General features: G+C 40.3%; 1 protein-coding gene across 5 annotated transcripts in view; it reads left to right on the top strand.

Moving 5' to 3' along the window:
- FGL1 (fibrinogen like 1) overlaps positions 1-23,137 on the top strand; it is a 95,585-nt gene extending 72,448 nt beyond the window's left edge. For all 5 annotated transcript variants that reach the window (XM_019481304.2, XM_059721803.1, XM_019481306.2 and 2 more), the window contains 6 exons: positions 599-779; positions 5,439-5,598; positions 7,490-7,587; positions 8,730-8,818; positions 9,792-9,979; positions 15,604-23,137. In XM_019481304.2, coding sequence (XP_019336849.1) covers positions 599-779; positions 5,439-5,598; positions 7,490-7,587; positions 8,730-8,818; positions 9,792-9,979; positions 15,604-15,763 — 876 coding nt within the window. In that variant the 3' untranslated portion in view covers positions 15,764-23,137. The remainder of the gene's footprint in view (positions 1-598; positions 780-5,438; positions 5,599-7,489; positions 7,588-8,729; positions 8,819-9,791; positions 9,980-15,603) is intronic.
- Positions 23,138-24,252: the final 1,115 nt, after the last annotated feature.

Here is a 24,252-nt window from a genome sequence, read left to right as displayed (position 1 = left end):
TGCCCCTCCTTTGTTCCACCTATATTCCCTCCTATCACAAGCTCCTCCTCTGTTTACGGTTTACCTCATTAGCATGAAATTGTCTATGCATTTAATTCATTTACATGTCTTTCTGCTATGAGCGCGCTCTCAAGACCATGAACCCAGCTTCTCCTGGTCATTTGCCGTTTCTTGCTGACTCTTTCATCTCCAAGGTCTTACTTCTGCTTTATATCCTCCTAGCTGGTGGGCTGCATCCTGTTCTCCTTGCACAATGAACCATATATCCTACAAACTACCACATTGTTAGGAAATTGCTTGCCTAAGTGTTTTGCAATGTTACTTTTAATATATTATTCTGCCTTATGGTTAGCAGCTTTGCTGGCCACAGGCTAAAGCCTTTATTCAGCTGCAAATCCAGTGCTCCCCAAGATCCAAATATTGTCACCCTAACAGAGTACTAGGTAACAGTGATGGAGGGGAAAGTAATCGTCATATTCTATTTTTACAGCAATTAGTGACAAAGCTGTATTTTAGAGAACAGTAGTTTATTAATGCAAAACAAAGTGCTCTGATAAACATTGTTGACATTACTAGCAGGATGCATTTCCCCCTCTAGACTCTACAGAGTTGTTTGCAAGAGCAGCTGAGGCTCCAGGCTCAGGTGAGACTTCTGGAACATCGTGTAAAGCAGCAGCAGGTAAAAATTGTGCAGCTCTTACAGGAGAGGGAGATTCAATACAGTGATAGGGGAGATGAAAACAGCGTCATTGACCTGGGAGAAAAAAGACAGTATGCAGGTAAGAATTTAATCCTTTTCAATTTGCATTTATTTTAACTGTGTTTACCTAAGGAGAGTAAAACTGAGACTTTTAGTGTTTATAGCCCTACTCTTAAATTCCCAAAGGAAACTGTCTTACCAAGACATAGTATTCAGTTGTTATCCAGATTTTGTTGCTTCAGGATTAGACAGTACAATATTCTCTATACAGAAGTATATCTAAACTGCCTGGACTCTGATGCTGGTGCAGAATGTGGCTGCATGCTCTTCTAAATGAGATAACTTGTTGGGAACATGTTATATGGCATAATGATCTATTGGTTTCTGAGTACATTTTAAGATGATAGTTTTGACCTTTAAAGCTCTGAGGGTCCTAGTACCAATGTATGTGAGAATCCACCTCTCCCTAGTTTTGTGTTACTGCTCTAGCCACACTGGGTGGTGACACTGGAGCTGGTGCTCCATGCTGTCTAAAAAAGAGAGAGAGCTGTTTACAGAATGTTTTCCATGAGTGCCCCTCAGCTGTGGAACTCCCTATCATCTCAGTCCAAAATAGCCCAGCTCTGTTGACATTAAAATTTGGAGCCAGATAAAACTCTAATCAAATATTGTCATAGCAGCAGGGAAAGACTTTCTCAAGATTGTAAAGTGATACAAATAATGGAGACTTAAAGAAACAACTAGGGTCTGTTATGTAGATCCACATTCTTTAAAAATGTAAAGAGACTGAGTTAGGAGGCTGACAAGAAGGGGCAGAGGCCTTCCAAATAAATATGCCTTCAATAATCTTTTTCAGCCAAGGGATGTAAGCCATTCCAAATAAAAACAATATTCCAAGGCATGGACTATATAAATAAACAAACAAACATGCCTTAAACTCCAAATCATGGCTGTTTTAAATTTGATTTTAGAAACACTGAGCAATGCATTATGTATGACTTGATTTCTTCCAGAGGCACAGACACTACCACATAGCCAGGACGTATAAAGCAAGACATTTAAAAATGATGAAAAGTTTAGAATCCTGCCCCAGGGCAAGTAGAAACAATACAGACTTCATAGAATTGTTATTTGTATTCCTGACCTTAACCTTAGTGGGACTGATGATTTGATTAGTTAACAAAACACTGAGTCCCACTCCAGTTACTTTGGACCAGCAGATCTAGCTCCTTGAGGATCCTATCCACAAATGCTGTCATCTACGATATGACCATGATAAGTGGTCCACAGCTGGAGCACCAGGCCCCACACACCTTTCTAGTGTTCTCGGGAGGTGGGGAGGTTTAGAATAAGGGTGCATGGTGATCCATGGGGAATTCTGATGGTTGACGGTAGCAAACTGCTGTCCCCCTGGTGGGGGCAGAACCACCTCCAATAGTAACAGACAAGAGGAAGACTTAGAAGTCAACATTTTAAGCACTTTTCTGTCTTGAAGTGAACACAGTTCAATCAGAAAGATGAATTTGTCTCTTTGAAAGTTGTACTGCCAAAATGCAACACAAATAAGAGAAAATCAAGCTCACCAACAGTAATTTAGATGGATAGAGGATTTTACTCACAGAAACTTAGGAACCTACATGATTAAGAGGGCATTTTGTGACTGTAATTAGCTTCTAATGTGGTATTTAGACTCCTAAATCCCCTAGTGAATCTAGCCCTAAACTCTGAATACCCTGGCCTCCTACTAAAATAAATCAGTGGCATCTCAGTACTTCATAGGTTTTATCTCTGTTTTGTAATTTTTTCCTAATGTTCAAAGATACCCTATCTCACAGAGCTATTTAGCCAGCAGAATATGAATAACTTAATATTTTGGGTTTCTGCTACCTCTTACACCATAAAGAAAATCTTTCTATATTCCAGTTGTCCTCTCAGCAATGCACCATTTTAATTAGTAAAATCTTGGTACCTGTGGAAGCAAACCAGCATCGTCCAAGCTGGGTTTGAGGTTTTAATTTCGATTTGCATCTATGCTATAGAAAGGACAATCGCAATATTTGAAAGGCTGAAAAATATTTTTATAGTCAGAGAACATAGCTTCTTGTCTGTGTTATTCTAAAATTCCATGAATTGGGAGCTGTTTTGTGCAGTCCAAGACACCACTACTGGCAGTCAAGAGCCTAAGAAGAAAAGTTTAATCATAAATTAATACAAATTTCTTCTGCTTCTATAATAGATGAAGTTATCTTGGCAAGTTTTAAAACATCAGTGCAGAAAGATTGTAGCAGTTTTGTTGCAGTTATAAATGAAATTGTCTTTACCTTCTGAGTATTTTATAGGGATCTCTCGGGCAACCTCACTCAGTCATTATCTCTATGTCAAAATCATCTAAACACACCCTTAATGTAATTCTTCAAAATCAGTAGAACTATAGTAGGAATGAGTTTAACCCTGTGAAACTCAAATACTTCCCACTTTGCATGCTGTTGTCTCTGCAACTCAACCCCAGAGCTTTTCCAAATCAGATCTAAGTAGGTAATCAAGAGTCAGTGGAGATAGCAGTTTCATAGATCCATATGAGATTGAATGGTTGTGTTTTGAGTTTTCAGTGTACAACTAATCCTTCAAAATTATTAGCTTTGTTATAGCAGAGGCACCATATAGCAGAGGCACCAGACCATAGCAAAGGTATCTTGCTGTTCCTCACAGCTGGTTGAAGAGGTGATGCTAACCCTATCACTCCTGTGTAGACCATCCACTTTAGAAACTATAAAAAATGGTACACCTTAACTATGCCAGTCTGATGAGGTATTCATCTAAGGCAGTCTTTTGACTTTAACTTTTTATAACTAGAGGAAATTGTTGTGGAACCAACCCCAAAGGCCAGATTTCATTCCATAATTCAGGGGTTTTCAACCTTTTTGGATCAATGTACCCCTGGCAGCTGGAGACAGAGCGGGGGGAGTGGGTGGTGGTGCACGGCTGGACGTGGAGTGGGGCAGGGGGAGGGCAGCCAAACGTGGATCGGTGGCAGCCAGTGCATGGAAGCTTCCCCCGCCCCTCACGTCTGGCCAGGCAGGTGGTGCCTGCGCAACAGTGCGGGTTCGTGCATGGTGGCACTTCATCCCTGCCCACCCATATGTACACCCTAGGGCCTTCTCAAGTGCCCCCAGGGGTATACATACCCCTGGTTGACAACCCCTGCCATAATCTATTGCAGAATTCTCACTTCCCAGTCTATATAACTAATGATCCACTTATACAAGAGAAAAGGTCATTGGACTTCTGTATTATATTACAGTAACAATAGAACAATAGAAACAATAGAAATAATAGTTTGTTGTTTTTATTTATAGTATTCACACCGCACACTTCCAAGTGAGATAAGAGATGACAAAACAAGGTCCTTGCCCCAAAAGATCCCAAACCTTACCTCTCTCTAGTCACATACAGGCATCTTCAGGAACTGAACTCTTACAGATACCAGTCTTCAGATCCTGTTCTTCCTATCTGCACAGAGTCAGGGTTTTCCTTTTTATTATAATTTACATACATTTTTTATATTTACCCACGTATTATTATATAATATTATATAAACATTAAGGGAGTTAGGTCCCAGTTCAGTAAATCACTTAAGGGCATGCTTAAATACTATGCACACTTTGCATTCTAGTGAAAAAATCATGGGTGTTTCAGAGCATTTTTTACGTATCTCTCATAGATTGGCTTAGATGTTATTTAAATTACTTTTTCTTCTATAGTCTGGCCAAATCCTGGCATACTCATTTGTTTTCAGTATAAACTGTTTATTTTCTGTATCTAAACTTTACTGGGACTTTCTCTGGGGAGAAGGAAAATGGTTCAGAAAATTGTAAAGTGGCCAAGAAATGCAAAAATTTTATATATATATAAAATGCTGGCTAAAGTCTAGTGAATATGTTCAAAAGTTTTTCAGAGGTAAATCATACATTGAATCAGCTTTACCCTTGCCAGGAAAAACAGAAAATATTGAAAATTATATGTCTTTCCTGTTTGACTGCTTGATGGTAGATTAGATATAAACAAAGAGTTCTTTTCATAGGATAATTATTAACTCCTAAGAGAAAAAAAAGATTATACAATTATATTACTATTGTATATTCACTGGAACTGATTTTGCCATTGTCTTGAATTTTACTTAGTCATTTACACCAATGAAAAATTAATGAAAAACAGTATTAAATTGGCATCATCACATTTTATACAGTTTGCACTGGCATAAGTTAATTTGCACTGATTTTGCTGAAGGTGAAAAAAACGTATCAGCTCCATTTTTTGCTTCCTTTCTCCTCACTTTGATTCAACCCTGTTGTTTGTGCTTAATAGTTTTCTGAGTTACACCAGTGTAAACTTTTCAACCTAACTCAGAGGAGATATGCCAGTGCAAATGAAAACAGTGTCAGGACCACACTACTAAATGACACTTGCAAGATGTACAAAGATGCTCTTGAAGAAGTATCAAAATTTTTGCCAATCTTTACTGAATTATGGAAATAAACAAAAATGCTAAATCAAAAAGATTGATATTGAAAGTCTTTGCATATATATTTACTTTGTTCCCTTCTAGCTAATATGCACATGGTACATGTTTATTATAAATGGATTATGCTGATGATGATCCCTGTTTGTAAGGTTTGTTATTAATAATATTATAAGTACAGGACCAAAACAAATCATTCAATTGCTGTTTTGAGAGCAGATTGTGCTGAGATTTACAATGATGGATATAAGCAAAGTGGATTTTACAAGATGAAACCTCTTCAGAGTCCTAGTGAATTCCTTGCCTACTGTGACATGTCAGAAGGTGGAGGCTGGACTGTTTTTCAGAGACGTTCTGACGGCAGCCAGAACTTTGATAGGTAGGAGTTGGAGCAAGGAGTTAACATTAAAAATGAAGCACAAGCACCTGGAATTAGGAGGGACCAAGTTAAATATTAACTTTAAAAATATGTCTATAAATATGTATTGCAAATGAAAAATGAATAAGCAAAGCCACCAAACTGAGCCTTTATAAGTATGTACAGCTACCTGGCATAATGTAGTGGCTTTACAGAACTCCCTGCCTGGGCTCCATTAAAAATGGCAGCTTGTTACACTGGGTCATTTATTTTTACAGCAGTATTCATAGTAATTTAGATATTTGTGGCATAACATGGTTCTGTTATGTGCAATCAGAATTATTCCAGTTTAAAGCACCGGTGTTTCATTTTTCATACTTTATGCTCTGTGTAAACATCAAACTAATGCATCTTCTAAAAAACCCTGAGAGGCAGATAGGTATTAGGGATGCTTGGTAAAATATCTCCCCTTCCCTCACCCCACCTGGAAAAATTAAACTTCTTAGTGAAAAATCAAAAACCAAAACAGTCAGGTAGGCTCAGTGACACTAACTCAGTGCAAAAAGTCAAAATTGAAATTCAGTAGCCCAAGATCCTGTTTCCTAGCCCTGAGCTCCTTCAGACAGCATAGTTTTATAACCCATGCACAATTAAGTGATAGTAGTTATAGTCTGTGGCCGCATCTACACATGCAGTAGACTGTGTAGTTGTTACTGCACAGTACCATTGCTGCACATTTTTTTCTGACGCTACTGTACAGTAGCTATAAGCTACTGCGCAATGGTTTGTTACTACTGCGTAGCAGCGTTACCACATGGTTAGTGCCTGGCAACACTACTGCATGGTAGCAATGAGCTATGGTGCACTAGCTTGTTGCTACTGTGCCATAGCATCTCATGTAGATGCACCCAGTGGGGTGCATTATTTTCCTGGTAAGCTTTGAAGCTACACTGCCCAAAGTAAAGATCTTTAAACATTTAAACGTCTCCAAACATTTTATTCCTTACTTATAATTCCTTTTGTTTAAACCACACCTTGCATTGCCCATGACATATATATAGTACCTATTTGGTTCTCCTTCTTAAAAATCTACTAACGCTTACTGCTAGACAGCTCTAAAGCCACCAGTAAGCCATACCTTAATGAGCAAAAGCAGCTTGCAAAATGATAATAGCTATATCTGCAGAAGTTGTTTAACCTATTTAGTAAAATCATAGAAAGCCTACTATTTGTGATGAACTAGTGTGGGAGATGTACTCTGTTGAATCACTTATGAAATGTTTCTTCATGGAATAATTTATTAATTTACAAAGTCTGCTTATTGGAATTTAGGTAAATCATGGGATACAGGAAGTTAGACTATCATAAAGACGTTTTAAAGTTCAAAAGCTATTAATCATGCCTTCTTTTGGCTGTCCTCATGAAATCTAATCTTAACTCAGGGCTACAGTCAGCAGTAATACCGTTTAAGTCAAGAGAAACCAGAAGAAACTCCATGTAGGTAACAGGGGGGCATCTATATGTTCATTAATGTGCAGTGCCTACTGCGCATTACATTTAGTACTTGCAAAAGGAAGTACTAAATAAAAGTGCAGTAGGTTGCCCTACTGCATATTAGCATAATCACATGCTTTTTTCATGACAGTTAATGCACAGTAGACTAATACTACTGCACATTAGCCTAATAGCACAGTTTTTGCTGTGACACTGTAATGCACAGTCAATCAGTCTACTGTGCATTAAGTATCACATGGATACACTAAATAAAACCAAAGTAAATGAAATCAGAATCATATCCAAAATATTCATTTACTAGTGCTTTTATATAAGACTGTGAGGTTAAAGTGATGTTTGTAACAAACACCTTATTCTTTTTAAATAACCCTCATAATTTGTTTACATTTATTTTCAGAGTATGGGCTGACTATGAACAAGGTTTTGGAAATTTTGTCTTGAGAAATGGTGAATACTGGCTTGGAAATAAAAATCTTCACTATCTGACCAGTCAAGGTAAGACTCGTATCAAAATAATCTTCTTTAGCTGCCTTTGCCCTCCAGACAGATCCACCGTCTGTTTTTTGTTTGTTTGTTCGTTGTTTTGTTACTTTGCCCTTTTTTCAGCATCAAAATCTGGTATCTTTACACTAGTGTTAAATCCTGTGTTTGAATGGAGTTTCTGAGGGCTTGTACCAGTACAAAATGCATCGGAATCGGGATAGTGCTCTGCAGTAAATAAGGATATTAGGTTTTGAACATTCAGAATCTTCAGATCCATTCACCCATTCCACAACATCAGTTTGACTGACAGTTCAGGCCCAAACAGTGAACTTCATTTAGTATGGGTTTGTAATGGTACAGATCTGAGCATCTTTTAGCATTTCTAGCATCTTGGGAATATCTCCCCCTTACTGATTTACTGTTCTAACTTAACCTCCCTTTGATATTAGGTTACTGATTGGTAGAACTCCATTTCTTTGCTTACGCAGGCAGCCAGCATAGCTGAAGTCTATGCCGTTGCATCCTTTGTGCTACTAGTAAATGAAGTTAGCCAGAGTTTACCTGTATGTGGTAGAACATTAACACACACTTGGCCAGTTTGCTGACAGCTTACATTAGGGGCATGTCCTGACTGCTCAATGAACCTTTGAGTATATCAGGTAAATTCTCTTATGAGATAAGGAATCTAGATCAGTGGGACTGGATAGATGGAAGTGACAAGAAAGTTTGGTTCACATATTCAGGGCCAGATCTGCACAAACTATCACAGCTCCACGGGAGAGCTTCTCACTTTTACCCATGCTGAAGATTTGGTTTTGGCTGTTAACTTTTCATGTACAGAGGAGTTGAAGGGTTTGTCCTTCCATACCACAGCTGGGTATCCTGCTGTAAAGCATGCCCACCCACTTGCTCCCATGTGCACTAAAAGATTGGTTTCGCACTTTCTCCTTTAAGTAAGGCCTCTAAAATTTGGAAAATAAAGACTAGAAAGAGGATAAAAAATATGGAACATTCTGTAAAGAAGACAGAATACATTCATGCAAGAAAGAACAAAAACCAGGATTTTAATCTGTTTTGTATAACTAACACATTGTTTTTATTCTGGGGAATGCAAAGAAGGATGCTATAATAGGAATTATATTTTGTTGTTTAAGGAAACTATACTTTAAGAATCAATCTAATTGATTTTGAAGAAGAACAGCGCTTTGCACAGTATACAAACTTCAGAGTTGCAGATGGAGAGGTAATAATTAATCAGTGGTTTAATTAAAATGTTAATTCTGTTAACAACCAATATTATATTAGTCTGTAAAAATGGTATCTGTATTTTTCTTGTACATATGGTTTCCGGTGTTTCTTATTATCATGTTTTCTTTCTTATCAGTTGCCTAGAATTTTAGATTGTATAACAGCTCTCTGGTTTAAGCTTGTCAAATGGTTTCAGTCAACCATAATTTATGTCTGTCTAAAAGGTTTACAATTAGTCTTTTGATTCTACAGCAACATTTATAAATAATAAACAGTTTTCACAGAATTTTGCTGATGCTGTTAATGATCTTGGCCTGCCAAATTTTTTACAAGAAATGTGTTTCATAAGGTGAAATTTTATTAAGCAATATTAGCCTTCATAACCACAGCATATATTCTTTGCTAACAAAGGCCATCATTCAGCACAGTACTTCAACACGTGTCTAACTTTAAATATGTGAGTAGCCCCATTGAAATAAGTTCATAAAGACTAGTCACATGATTAAATGTGGGAACATGCTTAAGTACCTTGTTAAAATCAGAGCAAATGCTCAGACTTCTGGGAGGCACTGAGTACACTAAGTACGTATGTACATTAAACACCATTAGTTTGAAAACAGGACAATAGTAAAGTGTTTAGCAGCCAAGAGAAACTATACAAACTTCTCAGCACTTTACAGAATCTGACTCCGTAATCCTACTTCCTGTCAATGGCTGACAAAGTAGGACAAAAAATAGAAATGGTTGACAGACATCTCAAAATCATCTTGCTTTTTTTCTGAGTAGGTTCCAGCTGTCTATTAAATCAAATAGCTAAAGGACCAAACATTTTAAATTTATAAATAGAAGCAAATACAACATACTTATTTCATATTTCTGGGTTACATTTCTTAACTTATTTGTTAAATGGTTACAGTGGATTAGTTTGATTTCTCTGTCTCTCTGTCTCCCTCTCCATTTTTCACTAGAGTTCATACTGGATGACTTGTGGTGAATACTCAGGCACAGCTGGAGACTCCTTTACTGGGGGGTTTCACCCTGAAGTGAAATGGTGGGCTGATCACCGAGGAATGAAATTCAGTACACGAGACAGAGATAATGACAACTATGAAGGGAACTGCGCTGAAGAGGATAAATCTGGCTGGTGGTTTAACAGGTCAGATGTTTCATGAGAATACTAATATTAGTAATTAGGATATTGCCACATGATTATCTGTGAGGTATGAACACATGATATGAGCTAGAATTATTATCATTTATTGTATTTGAAAACTGTTGCTGATGCTATCATAGATGGTTCAGCACTGGCCTATGCGTCTCTGGCTGACCACAGAAGAAACATTTGACCTGGCAACCCTCTACCACACTATCTCCAGCTGCCGTTGGTCTGACTATTTCCTCTGTGCTGGGGTCTGTCAGAGCTCATTTGGATTAGTGCCTCGACACAGTGGAACTTTCCAGCACAAGGCACGGTAAGGCAGGGGAAGTCTCGGCATGGTGAAGAGTTCCGGCGTGGATAGAGTTCCCGCCAAGGAAATGCAGATTTGCATAACACAATTGGCTGATGTTAAATTATTCCCACGTGGCGGCTGGCAATTGGCTCGCTAGCCGTATAAAAGGTTAGGGGCGTTTCCGCCCTAGTTGGAGAACTCCGCGATTCCCCCTGGAGTGGAACTCCAGCAGCTTGATCACCTGCCAACGACTCCCCGTCGGCGAAGCCTTGCGATGTATCCTCTGTGTTGCATGCCCGAGTTAGACCCGAGCTACCCGGTCTACAAGAGCTCCTCAATTAGCGACTAGAGATTAGAATTGTTGCAACTACGATTGCCTGTGCTGTATATGACTCTACAGTGTAAGTAAAGCCATCTCTGTTTTTCCAATTGATACGTGTCTCGTCTGTGCCTAATTCCGCTCTGGTGATAGAGAGTACCCACCTGCCCGCCACGGGATTGCAGCCGCAACCCCAGCTAGCGTTCCCGAGGGCTCCTGATCCTCTATTCCCCCTCGGCCCCCACAAGGTCTACATTTCAAATTCTCTCTGTTTTACAACTACCAGAAGCAGACATTTCTACAATGTCCTGTGGCAGGACACCTTTGGTGCCTGCCATTTTAAGAGGTCTGAGCAGGCTGTGATGCAGCCAGCAGGTGCGATGCAGTCTAACGAGGCAGTCACACTACCATGGGAGGGCTCCTGGATTGGAGGATGGGGCTGAGCCAGCCTCGGAATAAACTCTGGCCCTCCGAGCTGAGCTGGCAGTTGCTGCAGGGTTGCTGCCAGAGTAACATCGCCCAGCTGGAGCTGCTGCTCCCAGAACACCTGGAGGTTAAGGGTAGGATCTATGGGGATGAAGGAGGATCCTGGTCCTGGGGAATGACCTAAAACTACACCCTGCTAGGGTTGGATGGTGTGGTGGGGCTGCCTGTGGCAGGGTTGTCCCAAGGAAATGCCACACCAATACCTCCCTAGTGAAAGGCGAGAATGGGGCGCCATACAGCCTCAGCCCCCATGATCTGGTGAGTTATCCCATAGAGGGGACAGGCAAGGGGTGCAGGCAGGTCATCAGGCCTGGGATCCAAGGGATGTAAGGTCAAGAGCCCCAGTGAGGGGGTGGAGTAGTAGGCCCAGTGAGGGTGTGTGAGAAGGCCGTGTACAGTAGGGTCCGCATGGGTGGGCCTGAAGAACTGCACATGAGCCTGCCTTAGAGATTAAGTGAACTGGGTTTGGAGGTACCCGAGAAGATGGACCTGTATGAGAGAGAGAGGGTGAGTGGCTCAATAACCTGATCAGAGAAACCCTCAACTGCTCAATGCTGGGGCCAGGACCAGACCTGTCCAAGGGCCAGAGCGCCCACCGCTGGCCTAGAAGTGAGGCCAGGACTTGTGTGGCCAAAGGTCCTGGAGGGGCCACTGCCAGGAGAGAAAAGGGTTTAGGGAGTTTTGCAGCGCAGTATGAGGGCAGAGATTAGACTGCCTGAGGAGGAGGGATCCAGGTGGTGTCTGAACATCAGGCGGGCATAGAGTGAGGTCCGTTGCGGGGCCAGAGCCACATAGTGATGCCATGTGTGAGGCATGGGACACAGTATAAGGAGAAGTTCAGAGATGTGTATGTGACCTTGGCATCGGGCAGTAAATGGGCAGCCTCCCGCCTTGCAAACATTTACTAATTAGATACATCAAAGGTGAGGCAGGTGGGCAGCCTGCCCTAGACAGGTGGGTGGGCCAGTGATTTGACCGGCCATGAGATGGCACCCCTGTCACATGTACACATTCTCTTTATGTGAACAAGATGACTTGGGCAGGCCATCCAGTGCATGTGTGCATGATGTAATTTATGTATACAATATCACTAGTGCTTTCCAGTCTTATAGCATGTCAATGCCCATTTGTGCAGAACGTCTGAGAAAAGTTAGTGGTGAATTAATCGGTCTCTAACACCAGGTACATCTGTTTCTTTACCTCAGTTCACAGGGTCTTATGCTTTTAACTTTCCATACATCAAGATGGGACTACAGCCATTGAATCAGAAGTTATTTTCCTTTAGTTAGAGCAATTATTTTGAGAATAAAAATTATTTAAATTAGATGCAGTCAAAAAAATTTGACTGATGTATATAAATATAGGAAATACTAATATACCAACGCAGATAAGAGAATATAAGTAGTAACTAGTAGTAGAGCTCACTTAGATGGCTGCCTAGACAGATAGCTTCAATACTGTAATAATATTAATATAATTGAAGCAATCTATCCTAGCCAGCCATCTAAGTAGGTTCATTTGACTAATAAGAAATGTAGCCAAGTGCGGCTCTGCAATATAGTTGTGGAAGACTGCTATAAAATACAGTTGGAAGAACCACATTAATATCTTTTTTTTATCTGAGTTTACTTGGCACAAGCTGCCACAATGGATCAGCTCCATTCTGTACGTCACCTGCTATTTCTGCTTTTAACCCCCCAACTCCTAGAATTCAGTACCAGTTTCCTTTGGTGAAATGAGGTAGCTATATATGCACAGGCAAAGTCTGATCCTCAGGCCAGATTGGGCCCATGGTGGACTCCATTTCCCAGCAGCCCTTGTGTCATCTGGCTGGTTTCCAAGAAGACCAGAGAAGCAGACCAGAAGACCAGAGGACCATGACAGCACAGGGCCAGGGTTTCCATGGAGACCGGCCCCAACAGTGCTGGCAGGGCATGTGGCTGAGCAGAGAGCTGCTCTGGGACCTGGATCATGTGGCGGTGAAGGCATGTTCCGGAGCAGGGGCAGAGCTATGATCTACTGCCCACATGCCATGGGCAGGGTATGCAGGCAGTGGATTGTGGCTGTGCCCCAGCTCCAGACCACACTGCTACTGCCACAAGATCCCAGCCCTGGCCCTGGAGCAGCTCCTTGCCCAGATGTGCACACTGCCTGTGCTGCTGGGACTGGTCTCCATGGAAACCCTGACCGCGTGCTGTCACAGCTGCAGCTACACGGCCAGGGGCTGCTGGGATATGGAGTACAGCCTCTGGCATGAGCTACCATTTTGCCCATCCCACAATTGTAGTCACTTTGTTAGTCTGTTTCAAAATTAATTGTACCTATTTGGCATATTCCAAAAAGGTGAATCAGCATAATGGATGTGTCATGCTACTAGAAGTCATAGGAAAATCACATGTAGATTGAGTTTCAGATTTTATTAAAGCTGAAATTACAAAAGTGGGGACAAAGCCATGGTTGTGATACCATTTCCAATTAAATCAGAACTTCCAGAGACTTCAGAGGAACATCGCATCCTAAAATTGCTTAGGACTGTAATATGCCACAGGGCTCATGTATGATGAATCGCAAGTGACAGTTATTTAACTCTGTCCATTTTTCCTCAGAATAATTTTTTTATTATGTCTGCTTGGCTCAGGCAGAAGAAATATACCTTTGTGGAAATAACTATATGGTAATGTTTCACAGCTCTTGTCACCTAATATAGTACAGTGATTTATGTCATATAAATACCAATGATGGAAAGCTCTTGAATGCTAGTTCCTATTGTAGCTATGGGTCTGACTCTCCTTTATCTTACAACAGCTATGTTCCGAATCAAACATGCAGGTTGCCAATGATGTTACTTCATTTCCTTGGTATTAAATTCTTTAAGCAGTTAATAGATCAGGACAGTAAAATGGAAATAGGAATATACGGGCCTGCCAATTTTGGCAGAGTGACTTAAAAACATCTTTATGGGATTTTTTGGTTTTTGGTTTTTTTGTTTTACTCTGCATTAATCAAAGGCCTACCATATTAATTTATGTGTTTCTTCTACATATCTAATTCTATCTGGGTCTAGACTGTTAACTACTTGTGTGTTTTTGTCTCGTCTCACAGCGCCAATTTAAGAATTATTATTCTTGGCTCATGCCACTTTTTTGATTAAATCAATGTGCCTCCGTTTCCATGAAAAGAAGGAAATTGAATGAGAGGCAATAGAGAACTCCAGCTCCTAGTTACTTGCCAGTAACCATATCTCTGACTGTACTAAGGAAACCTTGCTTTGTGGAAATAAAATAAACTGCCTCTGCAGTATGGAATCTATGATGTACAGATCTTCCTAGTTTTTTTACCAGTTGATTATTAAAAAAAACAACACTGATATCTGCTGATCATTCAACATTCAACTAGTTTATAGCCATGGTTCACTTTAAAAAGTGCTTATAATGGACAACAACATACATAAGAATTATCTTTTCTCTGCAGATTCAGTTTTTATTCCTGCTTCTATTTCACCTCTTAGTAACTGTTACTAATTAAGTGCAAATATACCCAGAGAGCATACACCCAGGCTTGCTATTAACTCTATCCTTAAGGTTCATTTTGGCTTGTTTGTTTTTTTTAATCCTGCCTAAAATCTGATTTTGACATCCACCATGAGGTCTGACAACTAGACACTAGTACCAAAATACTGACTTAGAAGTTGCAATAATCTGGTATGGAATCTACAGATTAATTGACTCACTATAATATAATAAAAAAGAAACTCACTTTCCATACGGTCACATAATCATCCCAACTTTTTCCTCCCTTATAGAAATAAAATTAATGCAAGGATAGTGCCATGGTGCGGTGAAGTATTCCTTTCACATTTAAAAATGTAATTTTGTTATTCCAGTGTATTAAAGAGTCAGAGAAGGATACATTTTGATAGGCAGGTAGTATGGCAACTCAGATAATGCAGCTATTAGAGAATGGCCAGAATGTATATGCTTAACTTGCAGTGAGATTTCCTTGTTTTCCCCTCAATAAATATAAAATCCCCCACTTATCACTGATTTATTCTCAGGTTTTTTAATAACAGAACCCACGCGTTGGCAATAAATGTAGGATTTAGTACTGTTATGCCAAAACAATGAACAAAAAACCCACATAATTACTTTCACAAACTTTTCATTGCCCCATGTCCTTATGGCTAGGTATGATCCTAACAAATCTGGAAGCCATTATCCATTGAAAGAAAATGCAGATAGAAGGAAAAGTATCAGGGAACTAAAAGTGTTAAAGGAGGGGAGCTGAGTAACAAAAAGAACTTCTGTTTTGATGCAGCTGAGAACACTTGCAATTGTGATCCAATTAGACCTTTATTGTTTAATGACTTTGAGCCTCCCAAATGCAAATGCAAATTTCTGCAGCTGTCAAACTAGTTACTCATCAACATAGTGAATTTTTGGCTCATGAAAGAACTGCAAATCTCTGTGCTTTTTAAACAAACCAGATTTGTTTATTGTCTTTATGTTTGCCCTTCTTTCCCACCAGGTGTCACTCTGCCAACTTGAATGGTGTGTACTACAAAGGACCTTATACCGCAAAAACAGACAATGGAATTGTTTGGTACACATGGCGTGGGTGGTGGTATTCTCTGAAATCTGTTGTCATGAAGGTCAGACCAGCCGACTTTGAGCCCAATGTTGTTTAAGTATTTAGTTAAGGTGATTTATCCAGTTAATCTTTTAACAAATTAAGTCAACAGGCAGTTTTTTTTCTGATTTAAATCTGAGGTAATTTCATCCAAATCAGTGTTATTTAGATGCAAATGAGAGCAGAATCTGGCCGTAAGTCGGCAGATACAAAGACTTGTATTAATAAACATATGGGATTTTTAAAAAGGCAGGGCAAACGTTCATCCAGGGTTCATGGCAGCTTCCATTGATGTAGAATCTGAAAGGTGGCAACAACTTCATCTCCCAAGAGGCACAATGAGGCCACAACATCAGGAGTGCTCAGGGAGGAGACATATTCCTATGACTTGCTAGTGAGGATGGTGTTGGAAAACACTGTAGGATTCAAAACTGCGCACAATGGCAGAACTGCTGATGGATGGCAGGAGTGGAACCACCACCTACCTGCACATCCTGAGAAGATGAGAGATCAGGCTGGTACCAGATGTCCAGCTCGTATTTTCTTATGCCAGTAGGAATGCCAATGGGGGTGGGCAGGGTGATTTGGCACATGCTCTTTAGGATTTTTTCACTTGAGAATGATTTTTAATTACCTAAATCTTTGCACAACAGGTAGATGTTGCAACATAGATCAACTGTATTGTTTTAAAAATCAAAGTATGAATATTATATACAAAGATCTGTGTTAACCTTAAGACTATATACAGACATGTGGGGAGGTTAGATCTCATTAAAAATGGCCACCCAATCTAAATGAGTTTGCCCAGGTGAGGACCTTACACTTTGATCCCTACTTAGGTTGATCTAAGTGCAAACTGCACAGAAATTCCAAACAGATCAGTCTAAAAATGGCCCACTGGATCTAAGTTAAGCGTACATTCAAGATAGTCTAACTTAGATCGGATCCAGCAAGACCGATCTAACTGAACCTCTCTACAGTTCCCAGTGCAGCCCTAGGGCTGCAAAAGCCCAGCTGCTGGCCCCAGCCCTGGGGCTGCCCTTTCCCTACCTGTCCCCCCGGCACTAGGTTATTTTTAGCTCTCCTGATGCCTCCCCTCACCCCCAGATGGCCAGGTCCCCCCACCATTGGACCAGCCAACAGCCCCCAGCCCAGCCCAGCAACCTCCCATGCCAATTGAAGTAAGTCTGGGGGGTGAGAGGAAGGGGTGGATGGGATGGGTGTGGCTGGTTTAGTAGAGGGGGGTTGTTTGGAGGTGAGGGGAGTTGGGGCGCTAAAAATTTCCCCTGTTCTGGGAGCGTGACGGCAAGAGCTCTCCCATCCTCCCAGGTCTCCCTGCAGACCCTGCAAACCCCCTGATCCCACCAACCCCTCACAGTGCCTCCCACAGACCACACTTGCCCCCCCCCCGTTTCCCCCAATCCCTCCTACAGACCCTGCTTGCCCCTCCCCATCCCCCTGTGGACCCCACTTACTCTCCCAAGCCCCCTTGTGGATGCTATCTGCCCCCCTCAGTCTCCCCCCAAAGCCTGCTTGCCCCCCTGCTAGCCCTCCATGCCATCTTACCTTAGATTAGGTGGCTATTTTTAATTTTGTCTAACTTCCTCTTCACCTCCCCGAATGTCTGTACATAGCCTAAAACTGCCTCATTCAGAGTACCAAATGGATCTGCTCTGGGAATGAGCCATGGCTTTGCAGAATGGAATTGTGTGAAAACCCCTGACGTATTTGTTGAGGGTGCTGGGAGAAAGAGTAACGAATACAGCAAAGGACTACAGAACAAAAAAGGATGATCTCAGGGTTGTGGCAGTTGAATGTCACCATAAAGAACTGGATACTGCTCCTCTCTGCCACAGTGTTACTAGGTGGTGCTGGGAAAGTCACTTAAACCAAACTTTTCAGAGTTGATCATTAGGGCAGTGATTCTCAACCAGGGTGCCACAGCACCCTGGGGCACTTTGAGATAATTTCAAGGGCGTTGTGTTTCCACTGTTATGTATGCAAACATGATTCAAAAGATAAACCCAGAGATTTCAAATAGGAATTCACAGTGTTAAAACCATTCTGCCCTGTCTTTCTAAATGCTTTGCAACAGAAGAACTGTGCTATTATTTTTCTGTAGTCAAGAAATGAGTGTAAACTAAGATCTGACATTTTCTGAGGGATACCTTGAGAATCAAGGGATTCCATGAGAATAAAAAGATTGAGAACCATTCTATTAGGGCCTGGTCTATACTACAAAGTTTTAGCAGCCTAGCCAAATTGCTAAAAACTGTGAAAAGATCATACTTTCTACCTGGCAAAGTTATCCTAGTAAAACACCTAGTATAAATGAACCTAAACTGTTAGAAAATGGGTTTGATGGCTTAGCTACACCAGAAAAAAGTCTAGTACAGGGGTAGGTAGGCAACCCCTGGCACACCAACATCTTACAAGTTGAGGCTGCAGGTGTTTGGCACTCTGCCCAAAAACGTTGCTGGCCCTTGATCTAGTATACCTATGGCAGCTGAGAACTGGTAGTATAGACAAGCTATAACGATGTGTTCCTCATGTTTGAATATTTGACAAGGCTCTGATCTGATTTGCAGATATGGGAAGCACTCACAACTGCAACTGAAGTTGGTGAGATCTGTACTTTGAACATAATAAGGCATTCCAAAAAGACACTGAAAGAAAAGGGCCACTGGTGTCCAAGATCAGGCACCTAGAATTAGTAGGCACCATGTGCACAGCATAAAGTGGGAAGCTTGTGTGAAAAACTGGTATATGAATATGTAATTAAGAACTACATCATAATGCACATAAACAAGGGAGAGCAAAGCAAAACATGGGAACACTTAATTTTGGTATTCTGTAACTTTTGAATGCTTGAATGCCATCCTGCTTATTCTTTTTCTCATTTTTTGTATACTTTTCTTTTTTTCTTAAACAGAAGCAGGCAAAAATAGAAACTCCATCATGAAACAGTGAAAACCACATGGTTTATTGGAACCTTTAGAGAGCTATAGCACAAATTCTTCTACTTCAGCTAATGGAGTAAATGGTGGTGGTAGAATTCATTTTGTAGACTGGTCACCAGAGAGGTGTGGCCCTGGGTTTTACAGGCAGCAGAAGAACAATGGGACTCAGGAATTCTGGGTTCTATCCCAGATGCTAGAGAATGATGTACTGGTAATAGCATTCCCATATCCTAGTACCCTTATTCTTTTTTGCATGCCTCTGATGAAGATATCTCTCTCCTCTCTTTTTTGTCTCCTCACCTAATCTGTTTCAAGATACATCCTTCATGGTTGCTCCTAATCTAATGACCTGTCCCCAGTTATTCTCAGGCATTTCCTCTGAGTCCCGATCTTTTGGTCTTAATTCCCATTATAGTCCTTCATACTCCTCATCCCTCTTCTACTATCCTCTCCCCCTCTTTATCCCAACTTTCCTGCTCAGCTAGCCCTAATCTTTCTGTATCCTGCCCCCTCACAGGTTCTGCATCCAATCTTAAATTTCAAACTACTGTCAGCTTCCTATCAGAATCTTTTTGTTGAGTCCTAGTCTTTTCTTTTGATATAATTCCACCTTTGCCTTCCTCTTCCCTCACTCTAGTCTGGTTGCTCTTTCTTCTGCAGTTGAATTACACAGTCTTCCCACCAGTACTTGTCTCCCAGTCAGGGGAGAAGTGAAAGCATGAGGTAGTGTTTTCCTGTTCTCAGTTTTGGTGGCAGCTACCACAGCAGACTGCAGTATCCAGAAACAGTGCAGGAAATATCCTGTTTAGTCAAGAGACAGAGCTCAGGGAAGACAGAATCTCTGGAAATTTACCAAATCTCATAAATTTCTACTGAGCACGTACAAACTGACATTGTTCCCAGATTTGTAACTTGTCCACGTTTCAGACTGATTTCCACAGGAATAGCAAAACACAAATCTGTGACCCATGTGACACGTTCCTGTTTCAGAGCACAGAGGTGCTACAGCTTACTAAATGAGTTGTAAGACTTAAAAAAGAAACAAATAGGGGGGAAAACAAAATGTTTTGCCCTGATCTTGTTTAGGAAGGGGCCAAACAGTTTTTGTTGGAGTTACCCCCATAAAATCTTCAACCCAAAACACAAGCCAGAAAGGAAAATGTCACCCCAAACAGTTAGAATTAGGCAAATTGTAACCAACACTTTTTTTTATGAAGAAGTGTCAGGCAGCATTAACTATAAGCAATGCTACCAGCTCTGCCTGATCCTACTATCAGCATGTTGCATGTAAAACCCTGATTGATTCCTGTACATTTGCCATGCAATGAATGACTTTTGGGTCATCAGCTTTTTTCAAGATATTAATTAATATATACTCTTTAGATACAATATCATATCTTTATACCAGTTCTCTAGTTCTAATTTATCCTATGTAGGGTTGGATATTTGACCAGTCAAGTAAAGTTCAGTCAGTTGACCTGTCAAATATCAGTCAAAAATTGCCAATGGGTCTAAATAATGCACAGAAAAAGCACATATTTTCCATTAAGAAATGTATAAAAAACAATTAAACGTCATATTTCTGTCAAGAAAATTACAGAAAAATGTAGGTTTTTTGTTAAATAGCTATGATCTTTGGTCAAAAAATATGCAGTCAATTGACCAGTCAGTTGACAATATTTGACCAGTCAATGCACCAGCTTGCCAACCCTAATCCTATGTTAGTGGGAAGAGTATCTGAACACTTCCATTCTGCCATTGCACCAGGCATAACTGAGTTAATTTAAAATGGAAGCTATCTAATGCATCTGCAATGTACACAGTATACATATTCTGAATTCTCACATCCAGTTGGTCACATTAAATTTACTTGAAGCATGGGAATCAAAAAGATGGAATTCATATGAGATGTAAACCAAGCTAAAATGTAGATGTGATGAATGCAAGGATTTTACCAATATTTTCTTCCAAAATAAATCAAAGATGGCTCTCATTAGTTTCAGAAGGGTTCATGGAGCTATGGCCAAAAAAAAAGAAAGTTACACAAGGTTCAGGTCCTGTTCTTATATTCCCCATCAGTCATAAAACAGAAATTCTGTAAAAGTCCTAGCAAAAATCTCATAAAATACAGATTGGGATTTTCATATGTTGCATCAGGGTTTTACCCACCACATAGAGTCCTGTCCAGCTCAGCATTAATCCTCATTTAAATTCCTTGTAGTACAACACATTATACATTGGGAAATAAGGAAGGATGGTCACCAGGTTGGGACACACATGTATGACACACATGTGGGTGCAGGGAGCAATACTGCCTGTAGCCAGGCTGGGGCATAACAGTTGTACTCCCCTCCCAACTAGGAGCCTGACTTATCCTGATGCTAGCAGTCAACACCTCCATACCCAGTTATGTTTGCTTTTGCCTGGATCTTGAATAATATAGTCTTAGACCCCAAGCATATTCATAAAGTTTCTTGTTTCTTTTTAAATGGAGAAAATATGCATTTTATTATGTAACAATGCACCATGCTACCTGCACCCCCTTTCCAAAATCCTATATCCATCTATGTCAGTATCCTTGTCTTCTGCTATCCCTCCTGACCTCCAAAGGGGAGGGATAGAGAGCAACTGGCTCCCTGGCAGCTTCTGAGCTTCAGCAAGATGCCATGGAGCCTTGCTGGGACCCTGCTGCTACAACCGCTGCAGGAACACCAACCATCGCTGCAGTGTTGGCTGCAGTGGGAAGAGCTGCCACCTCCAGCACTATAGGAGAACTGCCAACAGCTGGTGCACCCACAGTGGCAGCTGAGAGGCAGCCTCAGCTGTTGTTTCTACCAGCATCAGCTGGAGGCAACTTCTCTGCAGTGGTCGTTTTGCTGACAGACTCACATAACACAGGAGGAGAAAAGAAACAGCCTCCTAGCTGGAGAGCATATCTTTGAGGCAACTCTGTAGTGTTCCAGCCAGGAGGCTGTGAATTATACGCTCATAGCTAACATTGGATCTAGGATTTTCAAAAAGGGGGTGCAGATCTGTGTACTGTGTGAGTGGCTAATTGGCAAACTGGATTGGTCAGCTTATCTGCAGTCAGGGTGTTTTTGCTGAGGGCTGGGGAGGAGAACAGCATACAGAGGCAGGACAACTTTCATCACAGGACTGAAGAGGCTGTGCAGGACAGGATGGGAAAGATGGGGCTTCACTGACAAAGTGAGCATAGGAAGAACCAAAGTGGGGTACAATTGCATCATCACACACCCTAGATCAGCCCCTGCCCATAGCATTTTATTTCTGTAGCACTGCAAAGTGCAGAGTCCATTGCCTTACTCTGGCAAAGAGGAGATATAGAAATAAGGAATCCAGGTAAGACACTGATGAGTTCATTAGGAAAGCTGATAAGTGGAAAAAATGGCACAATGCTCAAATGCTTCCATATGTTTTAGAAGAACTTTTGGCTTAGGTTAGTGCTTATGTAATAACAATAATCTTTTAAAAGCTAAGTAATTCTATTTATCTATCAATAGTCCTTCTATAGGAAATTCCCAGACTGTAGCATCACTGCAGGTAGACCAGTGTACAATCTATTTATACGCACGTAGTAGAATAATTTAATAGATCAAGTCAAATAGAAAATCCACAGAAGACCAAAAGATACACCTATGTATATACATATGTACACAATACTTAACACCCAATAAAGCCTTCAGCAAGTATTCACAACCCCTTTTCCTCCTTAAACTCAGTATGGTATCCTGTATCACCCACACAATTAATCTCTGTATTATAATTACACTTAAGAATAAAGCTTCTTTTTTCCTCCAAAAGCATATAAATGCATTCTTAATGCAAGCTTATATTTTATTTTATTTCCTATTGAAATTTAAAAATGTCTTTCCTTAATCTGAAATTATGAATGTTAATTCTCTGGAAATACATGAATGATATACAGAAAGTGTGGTAATTCCTTTTGCACTTTCCAGAGGAAAATGGAAGGACAAATACTTAATGTAGCTACTGAGCTTGATCAAATTACACTTAATGTAAATGGAAGGCATGGAAGGTTTGAATACAGAAAAAAACCTGCTCCTAAATTTGTACTGATTGTACTGATAAAACCTTCAATGATTTATTGAGTTTACCGTAAAATGTCTACAGCCTTTTAACTTACAGCTATGTTAACAATCCTTGTCAGCTGAACTAGAATTGTTAAGGTTGCTAACATTTCAATATTAATGTTCAATAATGTAACAGAGAGTAAAAGTTATTTCCCTTTTCCTTGTTGGAAATAGTATAAGAAAATGTATTGTAGGCTTATGTGCAACATGGTTGCACAAAACATTTTTTTTCTGTACATTTTATTTTTACTATTATTAACCTGTTTCTTCCCTCCCTTTTTTATGGTCTGTCTTAAAAGTGTAATAACTTCCACCTGCATTAAAATGGACCTGCAAATTGTTTTAATTCAAACTCAATAATATGTTTGTCCTCATTAAGTAAGATTTTTATTTTCAAAGAGCAAGTTCAAATGGATGCTGGAGAAGGAACTAGTACAATTTGAAAGTGAAATTACAAGTGTTCCTTTCTGTGCCTGGCATTGCCTACTTGGATTAATTTGTTTCTTCTGCAGGTTTGAACATGTCCTGGAGGAATCCAGTATTCTTGCAAGATTACAGAACAAAGACCAGTTTATTTGTTCAAACATTAGGTAGGAACTACACCAGTAGTTCTCAAAGTAGATCAGAATGGTTTTAAATTACTTGATACAAATTATACAACCCAATTAAATGAACAAGCAAGGAAATAAAAAGGGTCATGCTGTATCATTCATGATTTAACAAAGAACATTATACTAGCTAGCAACAATATGCCAAGCAAAAAAGGCCTCCCTCTTTGATTATGAGAAATGTCTTTATGAACTCAGTTATTTTGATAGCAATTTGAAGAGGAAGGAAACTCTTTGGGGATTGGTAAAATAGAAATCCTAAACTAGGCTGTAAAAAATAAGTGGCCACTAAATGAGGCATAGATCCACCAAAATTTTGCCACCCATTCTTTCCCTATAATCAGAAAATCTAACAGCTTGGATTCCCCCTTCCAAGGAGTGAATGGGCAGGAAGAAGGAAAAAGACTGTAGCCTTCCCATAGAGACTGTTCTCTGCAGACCCTTTGGCTATTTAGAGAACCCTTAGAGAAGCTTTGTTCATTCACGCCAGGGACTGAGCTGCTATCCCCAGAGGTCCAAAGATGCAAACACAAAGGTGACTTTAAACCACCTCCTTTATCAGCCATATTAAGAACTGTTTTACTATTACTGATGATTGAAAAGAAAGCTCCAAAGAAAATCTTGAGAGCCTAAATATTCAGTGCCCATTCATTTTGAAGTTGTGGGGTTTTATTTTTAAGAGATCCAGCTGGGGATCCAAAAGAATGAGGCACTCAAAGTGAGCAGGTATGTGAAAATACAGGAACTTAGTGCAGTGCTTCCTCACATCAGGATCTTCGGACCAAGGTCAGAGCCTAAGTTCCCTCTGTTTATCTACCCCAGTTATATGACCTAATTTGTCTTTAACCCAATACAGTCTCTTTCTTC

The sequence above is a fragment of the Alligator mississippiensis genome, chromosome 2 (genome assembly GCF_030867095.1).
Source record: "Alligator mississippiensis isolate rAllMis1 chromosome 2, rAllMis1, whole genome shotgun sequence".
In the NCBI taxonomy this organism is placed as follows: domain Eukaryota; kingdom Metazoa; phylum Chordata; order Crocodylia; family Alligatoridae; genus Alligator; species Alligator mississippiensis.
The sequence above is the reverse complement of the archived record's forward strand: the minus strand, read 5'-3'. Positions and strand labels throughout refer to the sequence as shown.